This window comes from Sus scrofa, chromosome 6 (assembly GCF_000003025.6).
Source record: "Sus scrofa isolate TJ Tabasco breed Duroc chromosome 6, Sscrofa11.1, whole genome shotgun sequence".
Taxonomy (NCBI): Eukaryota; Metazoa; Chordata; class Mammalia; order Artiodactyla; family Suidae; genus Sus; species Sus scrofa.
Genome location: NC_010448.4, coordinates 95,924,611 through 95,947,405, shown reverse-complemented (window position 1 = coordinate 95,947,405; position 22,795 = coordinate 95,924,611). Strand labels below are relative to the sequence as shown.

The 22,795-nt window shown below is 39.0% G+C and overlaps 1 protein-coding gene across 3 annotated transcripts in view; it reads right to left on the bottom strand.

Moving 5' to 3' along the window:
* Window positions 1–22,795, bottom strand: part of RLF (rearranged L-myc fusion) — a 93,972-nt gene that overhangs the window by 46,640 nt on the left and 24,537 nt on the right. For 2 of the 3 annotated variants that reach the window (XM_003356327.4, XM_021096011.1), the window contains exons 2-5: window positions 21,689–21,843; window positions 19,678–19,759; window positions 16,562–16,694; window positions 9,270–9,472 (exon numbers count right to left, since the gene is read on the bottom strand). In XM_003356327.4, the coding sequence (XP_003356375.2) occupies window positions 9,270–9,472; window positions 16,562–16,694; window positions 19,678–19,759; window positions 21,689–21,843 (573 nt within the window). Of the gene's footprint in view, window positions 1–9,269; window positions 9,473–10,144; window positions 10,234–16,561; window positions 16,695–19,677; window positions 19,760–21,688; window positions 21,844–22,795 lie in introns of those variants that run through there. The other variant, XM_021096010.1, reaches the window with a different exon arrangement.

Here is a 22,795-nt window from a genome sequence, read left to right as displayed (position 1 = left end):
ATGAGTTTATTTGTTTTTTCCTTTTTTTGGCTGCACCTCAGCATGGCATATGGAATTCCCAGGCTAGGGATCAGATCGAGCTGCAGTTGCAACCTATGCTGCAACTGCAGCAACGCCAAATACTTAACCCACTGTGCCAGGCTGAGGATCACACCTGTGGCACAAGGCTCCAGAGATGCTGCTGATCCCACTGATACAGCAGGAATTCCTGTTTGTCTTTTAAGTATAACTGACCTACAACATTATGTTGGTTCTTGTTAAACAACACAGTGATTTGATATTTCTATACATTTCAAACTGATTACCACAATAAATTGTTAGGATGTCACTATACAAAGAAATCACAGTTACTGACTATACTCCCCACATTATATATTTCATACCCATGATTCATTTATTTTGCAACTGAAAGTTTGTACCTTTTAATCTCCCCATCCTATTTCTTTCCTACCCTTGCCCCATTCTCCTTTGGCAAATACCTGTTTCTTCTCTGTATCTAGAACACTGTTTCTGTTTTAGGTTTATTTATTTGTTTTATTTATTTAGACTTCACATATAAATGAAATCATACAGTATTTGTCTTACTCTGACTTACTTCATTTAGCATGACAGCCTCTGGGGTCCATCTATGTTATTGGGAAAGGCAAAATTTCATTTCTTTTTATGGCTGTGTAATGTTCCATTCCGTGTGTGTGTGCGCACGCGCATACGTGTGCAATCATGAGGATACACACATGATGTGATATATATGTGTGTGTCTGCATATATATATATATATCACATTTTTTATCTATTCGTCAACTTAACCTGCTTCATATCTTGGGTATTGAAAATAACCAAATAATGACCACAGTGGTACATATATCTCTCCTAATTAGTGTTTTGGTTTTCTTCAGATAAATACCCAGGAGTGGAACTGCTGGATCGTATGGTAGTTCTACTTTTAATTTTTCTGACGAATCTCCATACTAGTGGCTGCACCAATTAACATTCCCACCAACAGTGCACAAAAGTCCCTTTTCTCCATATCCTCACCAACACTTATTATTTGTTATCTTTTTGATGACAGCCACTCTGGCAGGTGTAAGGTTATACCTCACTGCAGTTTTGATTCACATTTCCCTGATGATTAGTGATGGTGAGCATCTTTTCATGTGCCATCTGGCCACCTGCATGTCTTCCTTGGAAAAATGTCTATTCAGATCTTCTGCCCATTTTTTCTCCTTTTTCAGCCACCCCACGCTGTATTCCTCAGCCAGGGATCAGATTCGAGCTGCAGATGTAGCAACACAGGATCTTTAACCCACTGTGCTGTGCCAGGGATTAAATCTGTATCCCAGGGCTCGAGCAAAGCCATCAATCCCACTGAGCCACAGTGGGAACTCCCTGCCCATTTTTTACACTTGATCTTGGCCAAAAGACTGAGAAGTAATCCCTGCCCATTTTTTAATCAGGGTTTTTGGGGGGGGAGGGAGGTTGTTGAGTTGTATGAGCTTTTTGTGTATTTTGGGTATTTACCCCTTATTTGGATACATCATTCACAAATATCTACACCCATTCAGGAGGTGGACTGTACCTTTGCTGTATGAAAGCTTTTAATTTTTTTGTTATTTGTCTTTATTAATTTTAGGGCCACATCCACAGTAGATGGAGGTTCCCAGGCTAGGGATCAAATCAGAGCTGCAGCTGCTAGCCTACCCCACAGCCACAGCAATGTCAAATCTGAGCTGTGTCTGCAACCTATACCACAGCTCATGGCAACATCGGATCCTTAACCTGTTGAGTGAGGCCAGGGATTGAACTTGCATCCTCATGGATGCTAGTCAGATTTGTTGCCACTGAGCCACAATGGGAACTCCAAAAGCTTTTTATTTTGATATAGTCTCATTCATTTATTTCTGCTCTTGTTTCCCTTGCCTGAGGAGAAATATCCAAAAAAATATTACAAAGATTGATATCAGGAGTTCCCGTCGTGGCGCAGTGGTTAACGAATCCGACTAGGAACCATGAGGTTGCGGGTTCGGTCCCTGCCCTTGCTCAGCGGGTTGACGATCCAGCGTTGCCGTGAGCTGTGGTGTAGGTTGCAGACGCGGCTCAGATCCCGCGTTGCTGTGGCTCTGGCGTAGGCCGGTGGCTACACCTCCGATTCAACCCCTAGCCTGGGAACCTCCATATGCCGCGGGAGCGGCCCAAGAAATAGCAACAACAACAACAACAACAACAAAGACAAAAAGACAAAAAGACAAAAAAAAAAAAAAAAAAAAGATTGATATCAAAGAATATACTTAGAGGAGTTCCCGTCATAGCTTAGCAGTTAAAAAACCCAACTAATATCCATAAAGATGGGGGTTTGATCCCTGGCCTTACTCAGTGGGTTAAGGATCTGGTGTTGCCATGAGCTGCAGTGTGGGTCAGATTCGGCTTGGATCTGGTGTTGCTGTGGCTGTGGCATAGGCCTGCAGCTGCAGCTTCCGATTCGACCCCTAGCCTGGGAATTCCCATATGCTGAGGGTACGGTCCTAAAACAAAAAAGCTTTGAGAGTTTTATGGTTTCAGCTCTTATATTTAAGTCTTTAATCCATACTGAATTACTTTTTGTGCATGGTATGAGAGAGTAGTCCAGTTTGCCTGACACCATTTATTGAAGAAGCTGTCTTTTCCCCACTGTATATGCATGCCTCTTTTGTCATAGACTGTTTCCCACACAAGGGTGGGTTCATTTCTGTGCTCTCTATTCTGTTCCACTGATTTACGTATCTGTTTTTTTCTGCCAATATCATACTGGATTTTTTAATTTAATTTTTATTTTATAAGGAGTATCGCTGATTCACAATACTGTGTGTTTCAGGTATACAGTAAAATGATTCAGTTATACACATGTCCACTTTTTTGAGACTCATTTCCTATGCAGCTTATTACAAAATATCGAATACATATACATATACATATACCTATACCTATACATAGGTCCTTGTTGATTATCTCTCTTATATAAAGAGATGTGTATATATCAATCTTAAACTCCTAATTTGCCTCTCTCCCCTCCATCTTTCCCCTCTGGTAACCGTAAGTTTGTTTTTGAAATCTTTTTATGGTTTCTAAATAAGTTTATTTGCATCATTTTTTGGCCCTGCCCATGACATTCGGAAGTTCCTGGGCCAGGGATCAAACCCATGCCACACTGTGACAAGAGCTACAGCAGTGACAATGCTGGGTCCTTAACCCATTGAGCCACCAGGGTATTCTTGTATCTCTTTTTTAGATTCTACATATGGATGATACCATATGATATTTGTCTTTCTCTGACTTATTTCACTTAGTATGATAATCTCTAGGTCCATCCGTGTTGCTGCAAATGGCAGTTTCATTCCTTTTTTATGGCTGAGTAATATTCCATTGTATATATGTACATCTTCTTTATCCATTCATCTGTTGAATTTAAGCTGCTTCCATGTCTTGGCTATTATAAATAGTGTTGCAATGAATACTGAGGTGCATGTGTTTTTAAAAATTATGATTTTCTCTAGAGATATGCCCAAGAGTGGGATTGCTGAATCATACGGTAGATCTATTCTTGTTGTTTCTGTGTGTTTTGTTTTGTTTTGCTTTGCTTTGCTTTTTAGGGCTGCACCTGCAGCACATGGAAGTTCCCAGGCTAGGGGTAGAATAGGGAGCTGCAGTTGCCAGCCATAGCCACACCCACAGCAATGCCAGATTCTTAACCCACTGACTAAGGACACAGATCAAACCTGCATCCTCATGGATGTTAGCCAAGTTCATTATTGCTGAGCCATGACAGAAACTCCTATTTTTAGTTTTTTAAGGAACTTCCATACTATTTTCCATAGTGGCCATAGCAATTTACATTCCCACCAAGTGTAGCAACGTTCCCTTTTCTATACACCCTCTCCAGTATTTGTTCATAGACGTTTTTCTTTTTTTTGGTTGCAGCATGTAGCACCTTGATGTAGGACCTAAGTTCCCAGGCCACAGTGGTGAAACCACTAAGTCCTAACCTCTAGACCACCAGGGAACCTGTAGACTTTTTGATAATGGCCATGCTGACTGATGTGAAATGATACTTCATTGTAATTTTGATTAGAATTTCTCTAATAATTAGAGATGCTGAGCATCTTTTCATTTGCTTTTTGGCCATCCGTATGTCTTTTTTGGAGAAATGTCTATTTAGATCTTCTGCCCATTTCTTGATTGGGTTTTTGTTTTTGTTTTGATATAGTGCTTCCTGAGCTGTTTGTAGAGACTAATCCGTTGTCATTTTGTGTGCAAGTATTTTCTCCCATTCTGTGGATTGTCTTTTTGTTCTGTTTATGATTTCCTTTGCTGAGCAAAAGCTTTTAAGTTTAATTAGGTCCCATTTGTTTATTTTTGGTTTTATATTCATTACTCCAGGAGGGGGATCCAAAAAAATAATGCTGTGATTTATGTCAAAGAGTGTTTGGCCTATGTTTTCCTCTTAAGAGTTTTATAATATCTGGTCTTACATTTAGGTCTTTAATCCATTTTGAGTTTATTTTTGTGTATGGCATTACAGAATGTTCCATTTCATTCTTTTACATGTAGCTGTCCAGTTTTCCCAGTACCCCTTACTAAAGAGACTGTCTTTTCTCCATTGTATATTCTTGCCTTCTTTGTCACAGATTAACTGACCATAGGTGTGTGGGTTTATGTCTGGGCTTTCTATCCTGTTCCATTGATCTATAGTACTGTTTTTATGTCAGTATCATACTTTATGATTACTGTAGCTTTGTAGCTATAAGTATGAAGTCAGGGAATTGAATCTCTAGCTTTGTTCTTCTTTCTCAAGATTGCTTTGGCCATTTGGAATCTTTTGTGTTTCCACAGAAATTTTTAGAATTCTTTGTTCTAGTTCTGTGAAAAATGTCACTGAATTTGACAGGGTTTGCACTGAATCTGTAGACTGCCGTAGGTATGGTCATTTTAACAATACAAATTCTTGCAATCCATGAACATGGTATATCTTTCCATCTATTTGGGTCTCCTTCAATTTCTTTTATCAGTGTCTGGTAGTTTTCTAAGCACAAGTATTTTCCTCCTTAGTCAGATTTATTCCTAGGTATTTTATCCTTTTACGATGTGATTTTAAGTGGGATTGTTTTCTAAATTCCTCTGACAGTTCACTCTTAGTGTATAGAAATACACTAGATTTCTATACAATAATTTTGTATCCTGCAACTTTACCAAACTCACTGATGAACTCCAGCAGTTTTCCAATGGTGTCTTTAGGATTCTCTATGTATAGTATCATGCTACCCGCAAACAGCGACAGTTTTACTGCTTCCTTTCTAGTTTGGATTCATTTTCTTTTTCTTGTCTGACACTGTGACTAGGACTTTCAATACTATGTTGCATAAAAGTGGAGAGAGTGAACATTATTGTTTTGTTCCTCATCTTAGAGGAAATGCTTTCAGCTGTCCACCACTGAGTATGGTATCAGCTATAGAACTATTAGATATGGCCTTTGTTATGTTGAGGTGTGTTCCCTCTATATACACTTTTTAAGTTTTTTTTTTTTTTTTTTTAAGGTTACACCTGCAGCATATGGAGGTTCCCAGGCTAGGGATCAAATTGGAGCTGCAGCTGCCAGACTATGCCACAGCCACAGCAACATCAGACCCAAGCTGCATCTGCAACCTCCACTGCAGATCCTTAACCCACTGAGTAAGGCCAGGGACTGAACCTACATCCACACAGACACTACGTCGGGTTCTTAACCCACTGAGCCACAACAGGAACTCCATTTCTTCAGAGTTTTTTTTTTTTTTTTTTATCATAAATGGATGTTGAATTTTGTCAAAAGCCCTTTATGCATCTATTGACAATCATATTTTATTTTTATTTAATGTGTATATCACATAGATTGTTTTCTGGATAGTGAACCAACCTTGTGTCTCTGAGATAAATCCCACTTGATCGATCATAGTGCATAACCCTTTTAATGTTTTACTGAATTCAATTTGCTAATATTTTGTTGAGAATTTTTGCATCTATATTCATCAGTGGTATCAGCCTGTAATTTTCTTTTCTTTTTTTTGTCTTTTTGCTATTTCTTTGGGCCGCTCCCCCGGCATATGGAGGTTCCTAGGCTAGGGGTCGAATCGGAGCTGTAGCCACCGGCCTAGGCCAGAGCCACAGCAACACGGGATCCAAGCCGCCGCATCTGCAACCTACACCACAGCTCACGGTAACGCCGGATCGTTAACCCACTGAGCAAGGGCAGGGACTGAACCCGCAACCTCATGGTTCCTAGTCAGGTTCGTTAACCACTGCGCCATGACGGGAACTCCCAGGCTATCCATTTTATTGACATGCAGTTGTCCACAGCAGTTTATGGTCTTTCGTATTTCTTTGGTATCAGTTGTGACTTCTTATTTCTTTTATTGATTTGGGCCCTCCTTTTTTCTTGACAAATCTGGCTCAAAGTTTGTCAATTTTTTTTTTTTTTTGTCTTTTTGCTATTTCTTGGGCCGCCCCTGCGGCATGTGGAGGTTTCCCAGGCTAGGGGTCAAATCGGAGCCATAGCCACCGGCCTACGCCAGAGCCACAGCAACGCAGGATCCGAGCCGCGTCTGCAACCTACACCAACGATCATTAACCCACTGAGCAAGGGCAGGGACCGAACCCGCAACCTCATGGTTCCTAGTTGGATTCGTTAACCACTGCGCCACGACGGGAACTCGAAGTTTGTCAATTTTGCCTACATTTCAAAAAATCAGCTCTTTGAAAACTTCATCTTTTCTTTTTTTTTTCTTTTTTCTTTTTAGGGCTGAACCTGTAGCATATGGAAATTCCTAGGCTAGGGGTCAAATTGGAGTTGTAGCTGCCTGCTTCCACCACAGCCACAGCAATGCGGGATCCAAGCCACATCTGTGACCTACACCACAGCTTGCAGCAGTGCCGGATCCTCAACCCACTGAGCAAGGCCAGGGATTGAACCTGCATCCTCATGGATACTAATCGGGTTCATTTCTACTGAGGCACGACTGGTACTCCACTTATATTGTTTTTTAAATCTCTATTTCATTTATTTCTGCTCTGATTCTAGATGACATCTTCCATTCTACTAACTCTGGGTTTTACTTGGTCTTTTTTTAGTTCCTTCAGGTGTAAGATTAGGTTGTTTATTTTTGAGATTTTTCTTGTTTTCTGGGGTAGACTTGTATTACTATAATTTTCCCTCTTAAAACTGCTTTCCCAGTTGGATTTAATGATATGGTGAACTGGGTATGAGTCAATGTCATATTATAATACATTCAAGGAGAAAAATGTTCAACAGTAAATCCAGGCAATTCATTTCAGAATTTACACTGGAAAGTCAGGAAAAAAAAATGGGAGTGGTAGCTGGAAGGAGAAGTGTTTCCTTTTTAAAAATGGAAGAGGAGCTCTCTGGTGGCTCAGTGGGTTAAGGATCTGGGATTGTCACTACTGCGGCTCAAGTTGCTGCTGTGATGTGGTTCAGTCCCTGGCCAGGGAGCTTCTCTATGCTGTGTGCATGGCCCCCCCAAAAAAGGACAAAATAACAGTGTAAATGCTGATGAGATGGTTAGAGCAGAGTGGGAACTGATAACACGGTAGACAAAGGGAAAACTGCAGTGTTACCCTTGAGGGGGCAAGAGCAGATGGGATCTGAAAAAGAAGTTAGGGGAACTGCTGGGCTTTAGTGGGGGTGAACAGCTACAGTTTGTCTCTAATAACAAAGAGAAGACGTAAATGCATAAATTCACATAGGTGAACAGATATGAAAATTCTCTTTCAACTGCCTCAATTTCCTCAAAGAAACAAGAAAAATTTCATCAGTGGAGACTGAGGTGGGGGGGGGTTGTAGTATAGGTTTAAAGAGAATAGCAAAAGCAGGAAACAGTAATCTCAAAGAATGAGAGAGTGACTGGACTAAAAAAATAATAGTGTGACTCAAGAGTTCCTGTTGTGTCTCAGTAGAAACAAACCCAACTAGTATCCATGAGGACGTGGGCTGGATCCCTGACCTTGCTCAATGGGTTAAGTATCTGGTGAGGCCAGGGATCAAGGCAGCTGCAGCTCCCATTTGACCCCTAGCCTGGGAACTCATGGGTGCAACCCTCAAAAGACGGACGGACGGACAGAAGAAAGGAAGAAAGAGTGACTGAAATTAAATAAAATCAGCTGGCAGGTTTTTCTCCACCCAAGTCTGGCCCTGCTGGTGCAGGTAAATATAAAGAGTACCTGGAGCAGTAGCCATAATAAGAATACAGATCAGTCAAATAAGTACTGGTCTCTTAAGGAAGAGACCAGCAGAGGGGTTGAGAGTGTCTGCAAGGTAGTGATAATAATGACTGATTATGGAAAAGTAGAGTAAGGAGGGAAGTGAGTACGTGAAAAGGATGAAGGAGAGTAAAAAGCTGACAGAATCAATGGACTGTTGGTACTGGTAGTCTGTGTATTAAAGGGGGTGAAGTGGAAAGATGGAGAATTTCATTTGGAGACTAAGATATTTACAGTTGAAACTGTTATAAAAATCTAAGAATTACTACAGCACAGAACCAGATTCTTGGGATTCCCACATTTAATAAGTAAGTTCAGTGTAGGGGTAAAATGAGAATGTGTATGTAAGATCTGAACAGCAGGTAAGAGAATTAAAAGGTAGATGATGGAAAATAGCCTAGGAATTCCTCATTTTTCTCTGTAAAACTTATCAAAAACTATTAGAGAAAACTAAATCTAACTTTTCTAAGGAAAAGAATGATTCAGGCTTTTTAAAAAGAATGTAACCTGCTGGTAAAATAGTTTAAAGAAAAGACTCAATCACTTGATTATTTTCCTTCATATCCTATTTGTTCTCACTTCCACATTTCCCTGCTTATAGAGTTCAATGAATACAGTAACTTGAGCTTAAGTTTAGTGTCATTCTCTTTGGTTTATCCCTCGACACTAGCATTAGTAACTTCCACATTTCCCAAAGAGATCACTTTAAGAAAAAAAAGACTTTCACATTTAAAGATTTCAAAGCAAACCGTTACCCCAATACATAAACATCCATCTGCATATTCTTTAATTATCTACTTCCAAATCCACCTACAAGATATCACTTTACATTCAATCTGTTGAGCAGTTAAATATACAATTAAAATGGTACTTTTCAGTAGCCTGAAAAAATTAAAGTCTTGGTTTTCATTCTGCCATGCAACAATTATTAAAATGTATTAAATTCACAGTTAGTGTGAATGACAACAGCAGTTAATTGCTTTACTCACCTCCTTAATAGCATCTTCATTAGGAAGAATGGAGCATAAGCATGTGATATAGGCTTGCTGAAAAGATGACACATTTGAAATTTCTTTAGATTCTGCACATACTTTTGATAAAGCAGTAGCCTGGGGGATGCAGTTAGATTTCAACAAATGTTTTATTCGCATTTGCAGAAAGAAAGGTCCTTCTTGTGCAATCAATTTATTGACTAGAAAAAAGGAAAAATGAAACATTTGATAACATACCACATAATGTGCCAAGATTGTAAAGATGAAAGTTTGATATCTTTTATTGTTGTTTGTTTTTAGGGGATAAAAAGTCAGCTGATATAAGTGGGAAGTGATCTCAATACTCATCTAACAGAGCAAAGAGCAAAATAAATACATTTTGCTAATTATGGAGTTCCTGCTGTGGCGCAGTGGCTAGGGTCACTGCAGAGGCGTGGGTTCAATCCCTGGTCCTGTGCAGTGAGTTAAAGGACCCAGGAACATCCACATGCCACAATGCGGCCTTAAAAAAAAAAAAAAAAAAAATGCTAATTATTCCCACTTTATTTAGTAGTTTTATTTTGAACACCAAACTTTTTAATAAAGCTACTAATAACATTTCATCAAAATTCATTATTTGACCCTTCTCCTTCACTTTCTGATAAGGAGAGTCAAGAACAGTGAAATGAACTATAAGCATAAATACAAGGAAAAAAGGCAAGTATTCTACATAATATTAACAACTACCACTTGAACATTTTTGAGGTACCAAGCTTTAAGCTGAGTGTTTTTATATACCTCTCATTTATTCTTCACACCACCACCAAGGCAAGTATTATTATCCCCAGTTTAAGGTTAGGAAAATTAATACTCAGAGAAATTAGGTAACTTGCCAAGGATTCCAAAGCCAGTGGTGGTCTTTCCTCTAAACCAGGCATTTCTCAAAGTGTGTTCCACCGACCAAAAGACCTGAGAGATAGTCCTAGAAAAAAAAAGGATTCCTTGGTCAAATCTCTGAACAGTCCTGCAATGAAGAAAACTGTTCACTTTTATTTAACCCAATATTTCCCAAACTGATTTGACCAGAGAACCCTTTTACATATATCATTAGTACAATGTAAAATCTATGTTCCTGGTTCAGTACACACTTTGGAAAATGCTGCTCTCAGCAGTACTCAATATTAGGCACCTGAACACTAATTTGTACAGTGTTCTCAATAAGCCCGCAATTTATGAACAATAAATACTCATAAAGTGTGTGGCATCATTACATAGTATTATTAGGAATCTTATTAAAATGTAGAGTCTAAATCAGTAGGTCTAGGATAGGACCTGAGATTCTGATTTTCTATAAGTCCCTCGGGTAACAGTCATGAAACTAGGTCTACAGGTCACATGTGGAATAGAAATCATTAATATTAATGGTTAACCACCAGCAAGGTGGGTGGGGGGAGAACCCCTGGCCCAATCTAACTACACATCAGAATCAACCGTAAAGATTTTTTAATTCTCTTTAAAAAAAAAAGGTAATACCATATATGCAAGGGACAAAAAACTTTAAAGGCACACAAAAAGGTATACAGTTAAAAGCTGTCTCCCTTCTACCCTGACTCCAGTCCCCTAGCCTCTCTCCCCAAGAAACAGTAACCATTTCCAATTTCTTGTTTATCCCTTTCAGAAACATTCTGAATACAGAAGACATATTTCTTTTCCCATTTAACAGATCATACAGGTTATTCTATCACATCACTGTTAGGGAAACTACCTCAATACCTGTAGCAACTGAATGTTATTCCACTGTATGGATGTACCACAATTAATTTAATCAATCCCCTCCTGATACACTTGAAAGTTGTTTCCAATCCTTGGCAACTGTCAATAATGCTGTAATTTACAGCCTTGTACAGAGGCCATTTTATACATGCCTACACCTAAACAAAAATTCCTAGAAGTGAAACTGCTGCCAAATCGATCTCCAGAGATTATACCAATTTATACTCCCAGCATTTACAGGTGGAGGGTGCCCATTTTCTGTAGCTCTTCAAAAAGGTCTGTATTCCAGAGCTCCACCTCTGGAGATTTTGATTTTGATTTAGTGGACTATGGACCTTGGGGGCGGGGGGTGTTGAGTGGGTGTGTGGGTGTGTGTGGGGGGTGTATGTGCATGCCTGCCATGTCAAACTGCACAGATACTCCAATAAACAGTCAAGATCAAAAGGCATGGACAGAAAATAAATCACTTGGGCTTTTCTATTTTAGTCCCAAAAGCACTAAATTCCACAAAATGAACTTACAATCATATCTCAAGTAGCTACTCATTCCTTATTTCTATTTTTCAGTAATAGTATTCTCTCAACATAAAGAAATGAAATTTTGGCAATCCTTCCTTGCCAACTCCTTTCCTAAGGAAATCAACTTAGTTACTGCCCCAACAGTTCTTTTTAAAATTCTCTCAAATATAATTCCTTTATATTATTTCCTGCCACATCTGTCACCCTACCAGCCCAGTGTGCCTAACAGCAGATTCTGCTCTTATTTATCTGCTCCAGATTGTATGCATTTGCACAAATCCCACACCTGAAAACAGGCATGTTATCTATAAAACCCTTCTAAATTCCATAGCATTTTACTTCTCTTACCACACTCAGTTTTCTCTGCAAGTACAGTAATAAAGGATTAGAGTGTACAAAAGTTAAGATTTCAGGGTCTGGGTCATGACCCATATACATACTAGGCGTGAGACCCTTGGACAAATTGGTTGACCTTTCTGAGCCTCAAGTTTCTCTATGAAAAGATGAGTAACATCTACCTCACAGAGACGAAAGAATCATAAATGAAATACCACAATGCATATAAGACACTGAGCACAAAATCAAGCTCAATACTAGCTGCTATTATTTGTCTCTGATCACTTCCTGATTAAACTGTCTGCAATTTTATTTTATTTTATTTTATTTTTTGCTTTTTAGGGCTGCACCTACAGCATATGGAGGTTCCCAGGCTAGGGGTCTAATCATAGCTACAGCTGCCAGCCTACATCACAGCAACAGCAACACCAGATCCGAGCCACATCTGTGACCTACACCACAGCTCATGGCCACATTGGATCCTTAACCCAATGAGCGAGGCAGGGATCGAACCAGCCAACCTCATGGTTCCTAGTCAGATTCGTTTCTGCTGCGCCATGATGGGGACTCCACGCTGTAAGCAATTTTAAACAAATACCATGTCATATTAACTTCTGTATTCCCTACAGCACTAAGCACAATGTTTTATATATTACGGATGTTTAATAAAACCATATATTCAGCAACCGATTGGTTATCACTTGTAATCAATCAAAATCTTTTAAATATCTCAACTGGGCTCAGGTTCTCCCTTCAAGTTTTAACTATGTGGCCTTAGGCATGTGTGATCTCTCACCTGTTTAATGGATTAAATGAGATGGGGGGACTAATACAGTGCCCATCACATAATAGGCACTATATAAATTGCAGCTATTATTTCTATGAAGTAAAACTATTTTACTCAACATATTATAATCACAGTTAAACCATGATATCAATTTTTTAACACACAGATCAAAACTCTATTTTAAAAATCATTTTGTCAAATCAATCCTTACTTAACTGTATTTTAGAAAGAAAAATCCACCCATACGCTTCAATATTTAAAATGATATAAGTTTACGACAAGAAGTCTCACTCCCAATTGTGATCTCTTCTGTATTTTATTTTTTCCAAAGATTTTAATTCAAAAAAAAATTTAGAGCGCCCTTCGTGGCTCAGCGGTTAACAAACCTGACTAGGATCCATGAGGATGTGGGTTCGATCCCTGGCCTCGCTCGGTGAATTGGGGATCTGGTGTTGCTGTGAGCTGTGGTGTAGGTGGCAGACTCGGATTCAACCCCTAGCCTGGGAACTTCCATATACCGTGGGTGTGGCCCTAAAAAAGCAAAAAAATAAATAAAGAAATAAAAGACAGTGAATTCCTCATTAAAAAAAAAAATTTTTAATCATATGTCCTCTCTTCCACGTAGATCCAACAACTGAACCATTTTGCCATATTTCTTTGTCTAGTTTTTCTTTTTCTGAGCCATTTAAAAACTTAAAAAACATCATGACAGGTTACCTCCTATATATACTTCGATGTGTAAAAAAAATGACAACATTTAAGGTGTAGTAAAAGGTTTTTTTTTTCCTAACAGAAAAGAGCATTTTTGTTTTTAGTGAAGGCTCAGGTGACACATGACAATTCACAAAATGGCTTCAGATGTAAGTACTACAAGAGAAACAAACTGAGGTGAGAAGGAAAAACAACCAGGGAGAGGTAAGAGCTGGCAGGTTCTTAGTTTGATTTACAAGGGGGGAAGTTAGTGCCTCTGAACAATTAGGATGGATCTCTTCCTTCAACCCTTGGTAGGGGAGAGAGGGGGAAAAAAAGCAAAAGGCTGTTGCTTTGGCCCTGCTGAACCTCAAGGAAAATGGAGAAAAAATAGTGTTTTAATGTCATGAATTATGGGAAAGAGGGGAGGAGGGTGCTAAGCAGAGCACAGGTCATCTAGAAAATCTGGCATATATCAAAAAGCAGCTCTGAAACCGCTCTGGTACACTGGAAGGAAGGTCCCCAAGGTTGATGAGCCTGAGGTCTCTGGGGCTGTGGGATGCTGTCATTGCCACTGGAAGTAAGGGTGGTTTTGTGAGCAATGGGGCTCAAGACAGGAACCATTAGTAGGGCTGTGGCTGGGCCTGGTCTTGCCAGGCTTACCTTTTGTGGCTGGCCACTGAGATGGCTTGGGATAGAAAGGACTTTGATACCTGGGTGGTAAGACTCACTCAATGCCCTGCTGATCATGCCAGGCAAAGTGTCAACAACTGGTACTTATTACACACTTCAATAATAAACTGGAGATTGTTTTGAGAGAAAAGGTTATAAAATTCAAGAACTCATGGCAGGAAAAATAAAAATCTTAGAAACTTTTTTTTTAATTCAAAAAACTAAACTGAAAACCATTTTCTGAGTTACTTAGAGGTTAAAAAAAATTGTACTTTTACGCTTCTGATTACTGCTATTGAAAAAAGTGAAATGAAAGTCACTGCTTTATAGCATCAAATATGTTTTGTTTTGTTGTTGTTGTTGTTTTCTCTTTCTTTTTTGGGGGCCAAACCCACAGCATATGGAAGCTCCCAGGCTAGGCATCAAATCGGAACAGTAGCTGCCAGCCTGCACCACAGCTCACGGCAACGCTTGGATCCTCAACCCACTGAGCAAGGATTGAACCTGCGTCCTCATGGATGCCAATCAGATTTGTTAACCACTGAGCCAAGACGGGACCTCCAAATATGTTTTCTTTTGCCTTTTTTTTTTAAGGCCACACCCACAGCATATGGAGGTTCCCAGGCTATGGGTCAATTTGGAAGCCGCAGCTGCTGGCCTACTCCATAGCCACAGCAACATGGGATCTGAGCTGTGTCTGCAACCTACACCACAGCTCACGGCAACACCAGATCCTTAACTCACTGAGCAGGGCCAGGGATCAAACCCGCATCCCTCATGGATACTAGTTGTGTTCATTACCACTGGGCCAAGATGGGAACTCCATCAAATATGTTAATATCTGGGCTGCAAGGGCAGTGTAACTATAAAGATTAGCTAATCTGCTGGTGTGAAATTAGTAAGGGTCAACTGAGAAAGTAAGCAGGCCATTCATTGGCTGCCCACCAATTGTACTGTGATTTTCGGCTTACATATGTGGGTATCCTATACCCATTCAGAGTTTTACAGATAGTAGGTACTTAATCTTTACTGAATGTATAGAATACCATGGATGTTAGGTAACAATGCTTCTCCCCGATTCTTGATTATTTTCCTATGTGACAAGAAATTAAGTACCATTAACTCCTGAAGTGGGGTGATACATTTAATTAGTACATTGGGGAAAATAAATTAGGGACATTTAAAGCAACTCCAATCTTTTTCCTTTTGAGTGCGGGCCTGTCTACAGAGACCATGCATTCTGCACTCCTGTCAAGCCCTATCTGGACTGGGATCTGCCTAGTTTTGAGATACTTTTGGCTCTGTCCTCTAGCAACTTTTAATAATAATAAAGGCCCCTACCTGCCTATTTTTACAAAACAATGCCATTTATTGGGAACCTCAACAGAAAACAATAAATATCAATCTATTTTCTATTTAACAGCTTTTCTCATTCATTTTCTTTTGTCAGTCTAACTGATAATCAACAGAATTATCAGAGGAAAGAGACCAAGAGAAAATCTAAGAACCCAACACCAATCTTCTCAGTGTACAGAAAAACCCAAGCAGCATGTATACAGTAGTTTATCAAACTTGGTGAATGAAGCTAACCGGGATATTTTAAGACGTTAACATCCTAATGGCATGTCCTAAAAGCTGAACTAAAGATATATTGAAAGTGTAAATGTAAACTATTCCGAAACTCTTATTCCAGAAACATACATTTACAAATAACTTAAAACAAATGAAATCATAAGTGTTGGACATATAAAATGAGATATTTTGTGTCTTAAATGCAAATATCAACTCAAACCTGTAAATCTTCTGGCCTTAAACTGACAAACTGCAAATTTTCATTCTTTGCCTATCTCTGCACAATACCTAAATTCCAATGTTTCATAAATTTAAAATAAAAAGCAAATTTTTTTAAATATTCCTCAGCTATAGTAACTAGTCAACAAAATATAAGTAAAGCTCTACTATATACCAAAGACTTGAAACAGATTATTCATTTCTATCTCAGGAATTTCTATATAAACATTATTATTCAATGGAACATTTAAAAACAAATACAAAGGGACACTTTATTTATTTATTTTTGTCTTTTTAGCGCCGCACCTGAGGCATATGGAGGTTCCCAGGCTAAGGGTCTAATCAGAACTGTAGCCATCAGCCTATGCCACAGCCACAGCAATGCCAGATCTGAGCCACATATAAAATCTATACCACAGCTCATGGCAATGGCAGATCCTTAACCCACTGAGCAGGGATTGAACCTGCAACCTCATGCATGGGTTCCTAGTCGGATTCATTTTGGCTACACCAAGATGGGAACTCCGACAAAGGGATACTTTAAAAACACTACCTAAAAATTCAAGAATCCTTAGGCAAAACATTAAATGCTAATTAGTTAAATGTTAGTTTTTACTATTCAAAGGAGAAAAGAATGACTGGTTATTAGACACACAGGTAAAATTCACAAAATTTTAACACAGAAATAAATTTTAATTCTCTAAGAACTAAATCCTCCTTCAATAGTATAGTTTTAAGCTTACCTTCTTCTGTTTCTACTGGCTGTTGAGACAGAATTTTAAGAAGAATAGGGTTTTTCCACACCCCCTCCTTGGTAACATGAACCAGTATTTGTAGGTTATTATTTCCAAATTCCAATAATGCATCATGTGACTCCTAAAAAAAAAAAAAAAGGCATATCCAGAAATGAGGGAATATAAAAAGTAGTTCTGGGGGAGTTCCCATTGTGGCACAGTGTAAGTGAACCCGACTAGTATCCATGAGGACGAGGGTTTGATCCCTGGCTTTGCTCAGTGGGTTAAGGATCCAGTGTTGCCATGAGCTGTGGTGTAGATGGTAAATGTGGCTAGGATCCCAGGTTGCTGTGGGTGTGGTATAGGCCAGTGGCTACAGCTCCCATTCGACCCCTAGCCTGGGCACTTACCTAAACCGCAGGTGCAGCCTTAAAAAGACCCAAAAAAAAAGCCCTGGAAGGGTTAGATGACCATGCCTTATATATTTATTTGTACCTCTACTGCCTTTATTTTACTGAACACATATTCAGAAATATATCCTAAATGTCTGATGAATACTTAAGAGTTACACAGGTGGGAGAAAAAGGCAAATATTTAGGCATAAAATTGAAGAATAAATACCAGAGTAATCTTTCTGTAAAGGATACTAATAAAAATACTAACAGTCCCAATAAGCACATTTGCCCTTCTAGAATGTCTTATACCAGGGCAAAACTACCGGCAGGCCCCAAAACATAGAATGACAGGGAGTTTCCATTGCAGCACAATGAAAACAAATCCAACTAGGAACCGTAAGGTTGAGGGTTTGATCCCTGCCCTCACTCAGTGGGTTAAGGATCCAGCGTTGCCATAAGCCGTGGTGTACATCACAGACACGGCTCAGATCCCACATTGCTGTGGCTATGTCATAGGCCTGCAGCTATAGCTCCAATTCAACCCCTAGCCTGGAAAACTCCATATGCCACAGGTGTGGCCCTAGAAAGAAAGAAAAAAAAAAAAAACAGAATGACAAAAATCAATGTGCTATACATGAAAGATGATTTTAACAGCTGTATCAATATTTGACAAATTAAGACCACATTATAGGGATTAAAAAAGACCAAGAACACGACAAAGAAAAATCTAAAGATTAACATTATCATTTTATTTGGGTTATATATCCCAAAGGAAAGAAATTTCCAGGTAATGAGTTATGTCTGACAGCATGCAAATCTTTTCTTTTCTTTTCTTTTTTTTTTTAGGGCTGCACCCGTGGCATGTCGGCATGTGGAAGTTTCCAGGCTAGGGGTCCAATTGGAGCTACAGCTGCCAGCCTACACCACAGCCACAGCAACGCCAGACGCAAGCCACATCTGCAGCCTACACCACAACTCACAGCAATGTCAGATCCTTAACCACTGAGCAAGGCCAGGGATGGAACCTGCTTCCTCATGGATCCTAATCAGGTTTGTTACCGCTGATCTATGACAGGAACTCCCACAAATCTTTACTTATGCCTACATAAAATAGGTCCAGGCTCTAATGGAATTTGCGTCCTCAAGGAAGCAGTTAAACAAAACAAGCTCTAGGTATAACCTAGGTGTAACTTTGGGCAATCTAATTAACCTCTCTATGCTTGTCTCCCCATCTGTAAATGGAGATTCAAATGATCTCTATGTTATACGGTTTCAATGTGATTAAAAGATACAAAATGTAAAACTTAATACAGAGTATTTGGTACATAAATAATGATAATAAATGAATGATAGCCATTTTACTTATTATGTCTATTTTCTTTAAATAGTTTTTGTTGGAGTCCCGTCATGGCACATTGATTAATGAATCCAACTAGGAACCATGAGGTTTCGGGTTCAATCCCTGGCCTTGCTCAGTGGGTTAAGGATCCAGCGTTGCCATGAGCTGTGGTGTAGGTCGAAGACGCGGCTCGGATCCCGCATTGCTGTGACTCTGGCATACGCCGGTGGCTAGAGCTCCAATTAGACCCCTAGCCTGGGAACCTCCATATGCTGTGGGAGCGGCCCTAGAAAAGGCAAAAAGACCAAAATAAATAAATAAATAAATAAATAGTTTTTGTCTCTACCGGTAAAAGGCAAATTTACTTCCTACTACTAGAAGTGCAGTTCCTTTTCTCCTACCTTACTCTCCTCTTCCCAACTTGCTACTCTCTGATCTGCTCATCTAAGAACATTGACTCTCAATCCAATACGAGAGCCAATGCAGCTCCCCGTAAGCAAAACGCATGAACAGAATCTCTGATGACTATTATGGCTGTTTAAGAGACTTAGCATTTTAAGTCCCTGAAGTATTGGGAGATTACTAGAGAAGTGTAATATGAATGAGCCAAATAGTGCTAACTTATAAATATATACAATTATATAATACATAATTATACATACATAATACAATATATAACTGTATATGTTTATAAGATATGTATTTATTTGTGTGTCGCCATGCCCATAGCATGCAGAAGTTCTAGGACCAGAGACCAAATCTGAACCACAGCAGAGATCCAAGCCATAGCAGTAACAACACCAGATGCTTAACCCACTGTGCCACCAGGAAAGGTGGCAACAATTTTATTTTGATTTATTTATTTATTTATTTTTCTTTTTAGGGCTGCACCCAAGTCACATGGAAGTTCCCAGGCTAGGGACAGAATTGGATCTGCACCTACCCCAAAGCCATAGCAACACCAGATCCAAGCCATGTCTGCAACCTACATCACAGCTTGCGGCAACTCAGGATCCTTAAACCATTGAGTAGGCCAGAGATCAAACCCCAAGTCCTCAAAGACACTAGTCTGGTTCATTATCAGTGAACCACAACAGGAACTTCAAATTTTATATTTTTAATAGTTTTATTCTCTCTAAAACTTTGTTTTTGAAGAATGAAAACTTTGTGTTGATTTCTAAGCTACGTAAAGGCTAAGAAAATCAAATGAAAAAAAAACTGTTAGCACATTCCCTTCATCTGGAAGGCCTTTTTCTCAGCCCGCGAAATTAATACCAGTATATAATGAACTTGTTTTTGTTCCAAGTTTCCAATTTTAGTTTTCTGGGAGAAGTTAACTAGGTGTCTTAGATACCTACACAGAGAACTTTTTTGAGTCCAAATCAACTCACCTGTAAAGACTGAAGGAAGAGTACCCAGGCTTCACAAGGCAGTTCACTTTCAGAAACTGAGAGCAGTAATTCAAAACAGCTCCTAGAATATAAATAAGTCACCACATAAAGGTGATTATAGTCATAATCAAGTACAATATGACAGTGATACTTAATATACATTTTACATTTATTTAGATTATTTTATATTTGTTTTTCACTCCTCAAAATCTTACTCAATTTTATTATATTAACTTTCCAACTTTAAAAAAAAAGAGAAAAAAGAAAAACTATGAGGCGTTATAATTACATTATTGCTCTTAAAGATTTGGTAAGAATATAAGAATTTTACAAATCATATAATTACATTACTGCTCTTAAAGATTTGGTAAGAATATAAGAATTTTACAAATCATATTTCAAGCAGTTTAGAGGTCGTAAAGAAAGTTGCCATATAGAAACCATTCAGATTCTAGAAGACAAAAATAAGAGCTCATGCTATTGTCAATTAAGCTGATATAGTGATAAATATATGTAAATGTCATCTATATAAGTTTTTGTCACTTACAGTGAAAGCAGAAAGATTGGCAAGGCCATATCTTTAATTAACAAATCAAGCAAGAAAAAAGTTTCTTCTTTCCGCCCTAACCATTATCCAGAAAAAATAATAGGAAGAATTTTATTTTATTTTATTTTTGCCTTTTTAGGGCTGCACCTGTGGCATACGGAAGTTCCCAGAATGGGGTCAAATTGGAGCTGTAGCTGCCAGCCTACACCACAGCCATGGCAACGCCAGATCCAAGCCACATCTACAACCTATGCTACAGCTCATGGCAACACCAGATCCTTAACCCACTGAGTGAGGCCAGGGATGGAATCTGCATCCTCATGGATACTAGCCAGGTTCATTACCGGTGAGCCACAACCAGGAACTCCACAGGAAAAAATTTTAAAGGGAAATACATAACAATGTGAATAAAGATCAACTCAAAATACTAAACACCTTTCTAAAAGGAAAAAATTTTAAAGGGAAATACGTAACAATGTGAATAAAGATCAACTCAAAATACTAAACGTCTTTCTAAAATCTTGCAGAATGCTACTTTATCCCCTTAAGGATTAACATAGATAATACAGAAGGTAGAACTGAAGAGGAGGAATAATGGTATTACAAAACAAGGAATGTTTATGTTCATAAAGGTATACTAGAGGTTTTGGACTAGGCAGAATAGGAAGGAAAACAGGGGAAGACCAGAGAAAAATAAAATGGACCACCCAGACTAGAATTTATCCCACCAAACAATCTGTAAACCGAAAAGGTGATTCCCCAACTAAAAACTGACAGCCATTGTATTTTTTCCAACTTGCAAATAAAATTATATTACAGGTATAACTTGGCCTGCTATTAGGTAGTCAAATCATTAAAAACAGCAGCTGAATTATCATAAGACTTCTGGGGTGGTAAGCTTACATTGTACCCTGATATTTTCTGCTAGTAAAATTCTGAGTTCAAATAATATAACTGATGAGTTCCTGTCATGGCTCAGCAGAAATGAATCTGACTAGTATCCATGAGGACATGGGTTCAATCCCTGACCTCACTCAGTGGGTTAAGTATTTTGCATTGCTGTGAGCTGTGGTGTAGGATGCAGGTGCAGCTTGGATCTGGCGTTGTTGTGGCTGTGGCACAGGCCAGCAGCTGTAGCTCTGATTGGACCCCTAGCCTGAGAACCGCCATGTGCCATGGTGCACACCACCCCTACCCCTGTGCCCCTGCAAAAAGAAGCATCATTCTAAGCCTGAGTAGAAAAAAAAAAGACTCTAGAGACAATTAAAGGTTATGTTGCTCTGCTGAACTTCATACTTTATCTCATGAAAATGTGAATACAAAGGCTCAGAGCAAGAGAAATTTCATTCAAAGGTATGACTCTGATGTGCTTTGAACAATGTGATGCCTTAGTAAAGAGAAGTCAGGCAAACATTACAACCAAAGACATTGAATTTTAAGAGTAAGTTAAGTTCTTAAACTTACAGTACTAATCTGCCAAGCACTAAGAGGACATCTTCACACTCAGTAGTTAGATAGGGGCGAGCACTGGCAAAGCTTTGGATGGCAAGTCGATATACCTCCAGAAGATACACAATGTGTTCGGAAGCATTCTTGTTGCTTGCATATTGCAGTAAGGTCTAAAAAATAAAATTAAAGTTTTTATTATTTAAAAAATAAAGACAATGAAACAAACAGACTGTCTTTGTTCTTAAATGTACTACCCCTTCCTTTTTTTTCCTAACAGATGCATACACCTTTTATTTGCCTTTTTAGGCTCTGGTCTGTTTAGAGGATTCTATTTTCATCACTTAATGAATTGTTTTTGCTGAGTTAAAGAAAAGGCAGGCTGCACTTTTGACATGAGAATAAATCTAATGATAGAGGCATAAAATGCTTATAACTGATCTAACTAGATGTCTGGAGTTACCATCTCTGAAATTCAGTAATGAGTTTTGTTAATATGACATTAAATTGAGCACAAACCATGTGCCAAACACTGGGTATACAAGAGTAAGACTATGATCCCTGCCTTCTATAAAGAGACTTATTGCTGAGTATGGGCCTCAGCTCTATGGCTCCATAAAATCCATTTTTTCCTACACACATATAAATGATTAGGCTTAATTTACACTTACCAATTTATAAAAGGTTGAGTTTATATATATATATTTTTTTGTCTTTTCTAGGGCCACACCTGTGGCATATGGAGGTTCCTAGGCTAGGGGTCCAATCGGAGCTGTAGCCACCAGCCTACACCACAGCCACAGCAACCCGGGATCAGAGCTGTGTCTGCAAACTACACCATAGCTCACGGCAACACCGGATCACCAACCACTGCATGAGGCCAGGGATTGAACCCGCAATCTCATGGGTACTAGTCAGGTTCATTAACCACTGAGCCATGACGGGAACTCCTATATTTTTGTTTATGAAGTTTATTTCAAAAAAGTAACATATATGCCAAATGCCGGTTTATCTGTTTACAATGGAAGATAGTAATATTACCACCTAGGGTACCCCATTTCCCATACTGGGAGTTCCCGTCCTGGCTCTGGTTAACAAATCCAACTAGGAACCATGAGGTTGCGG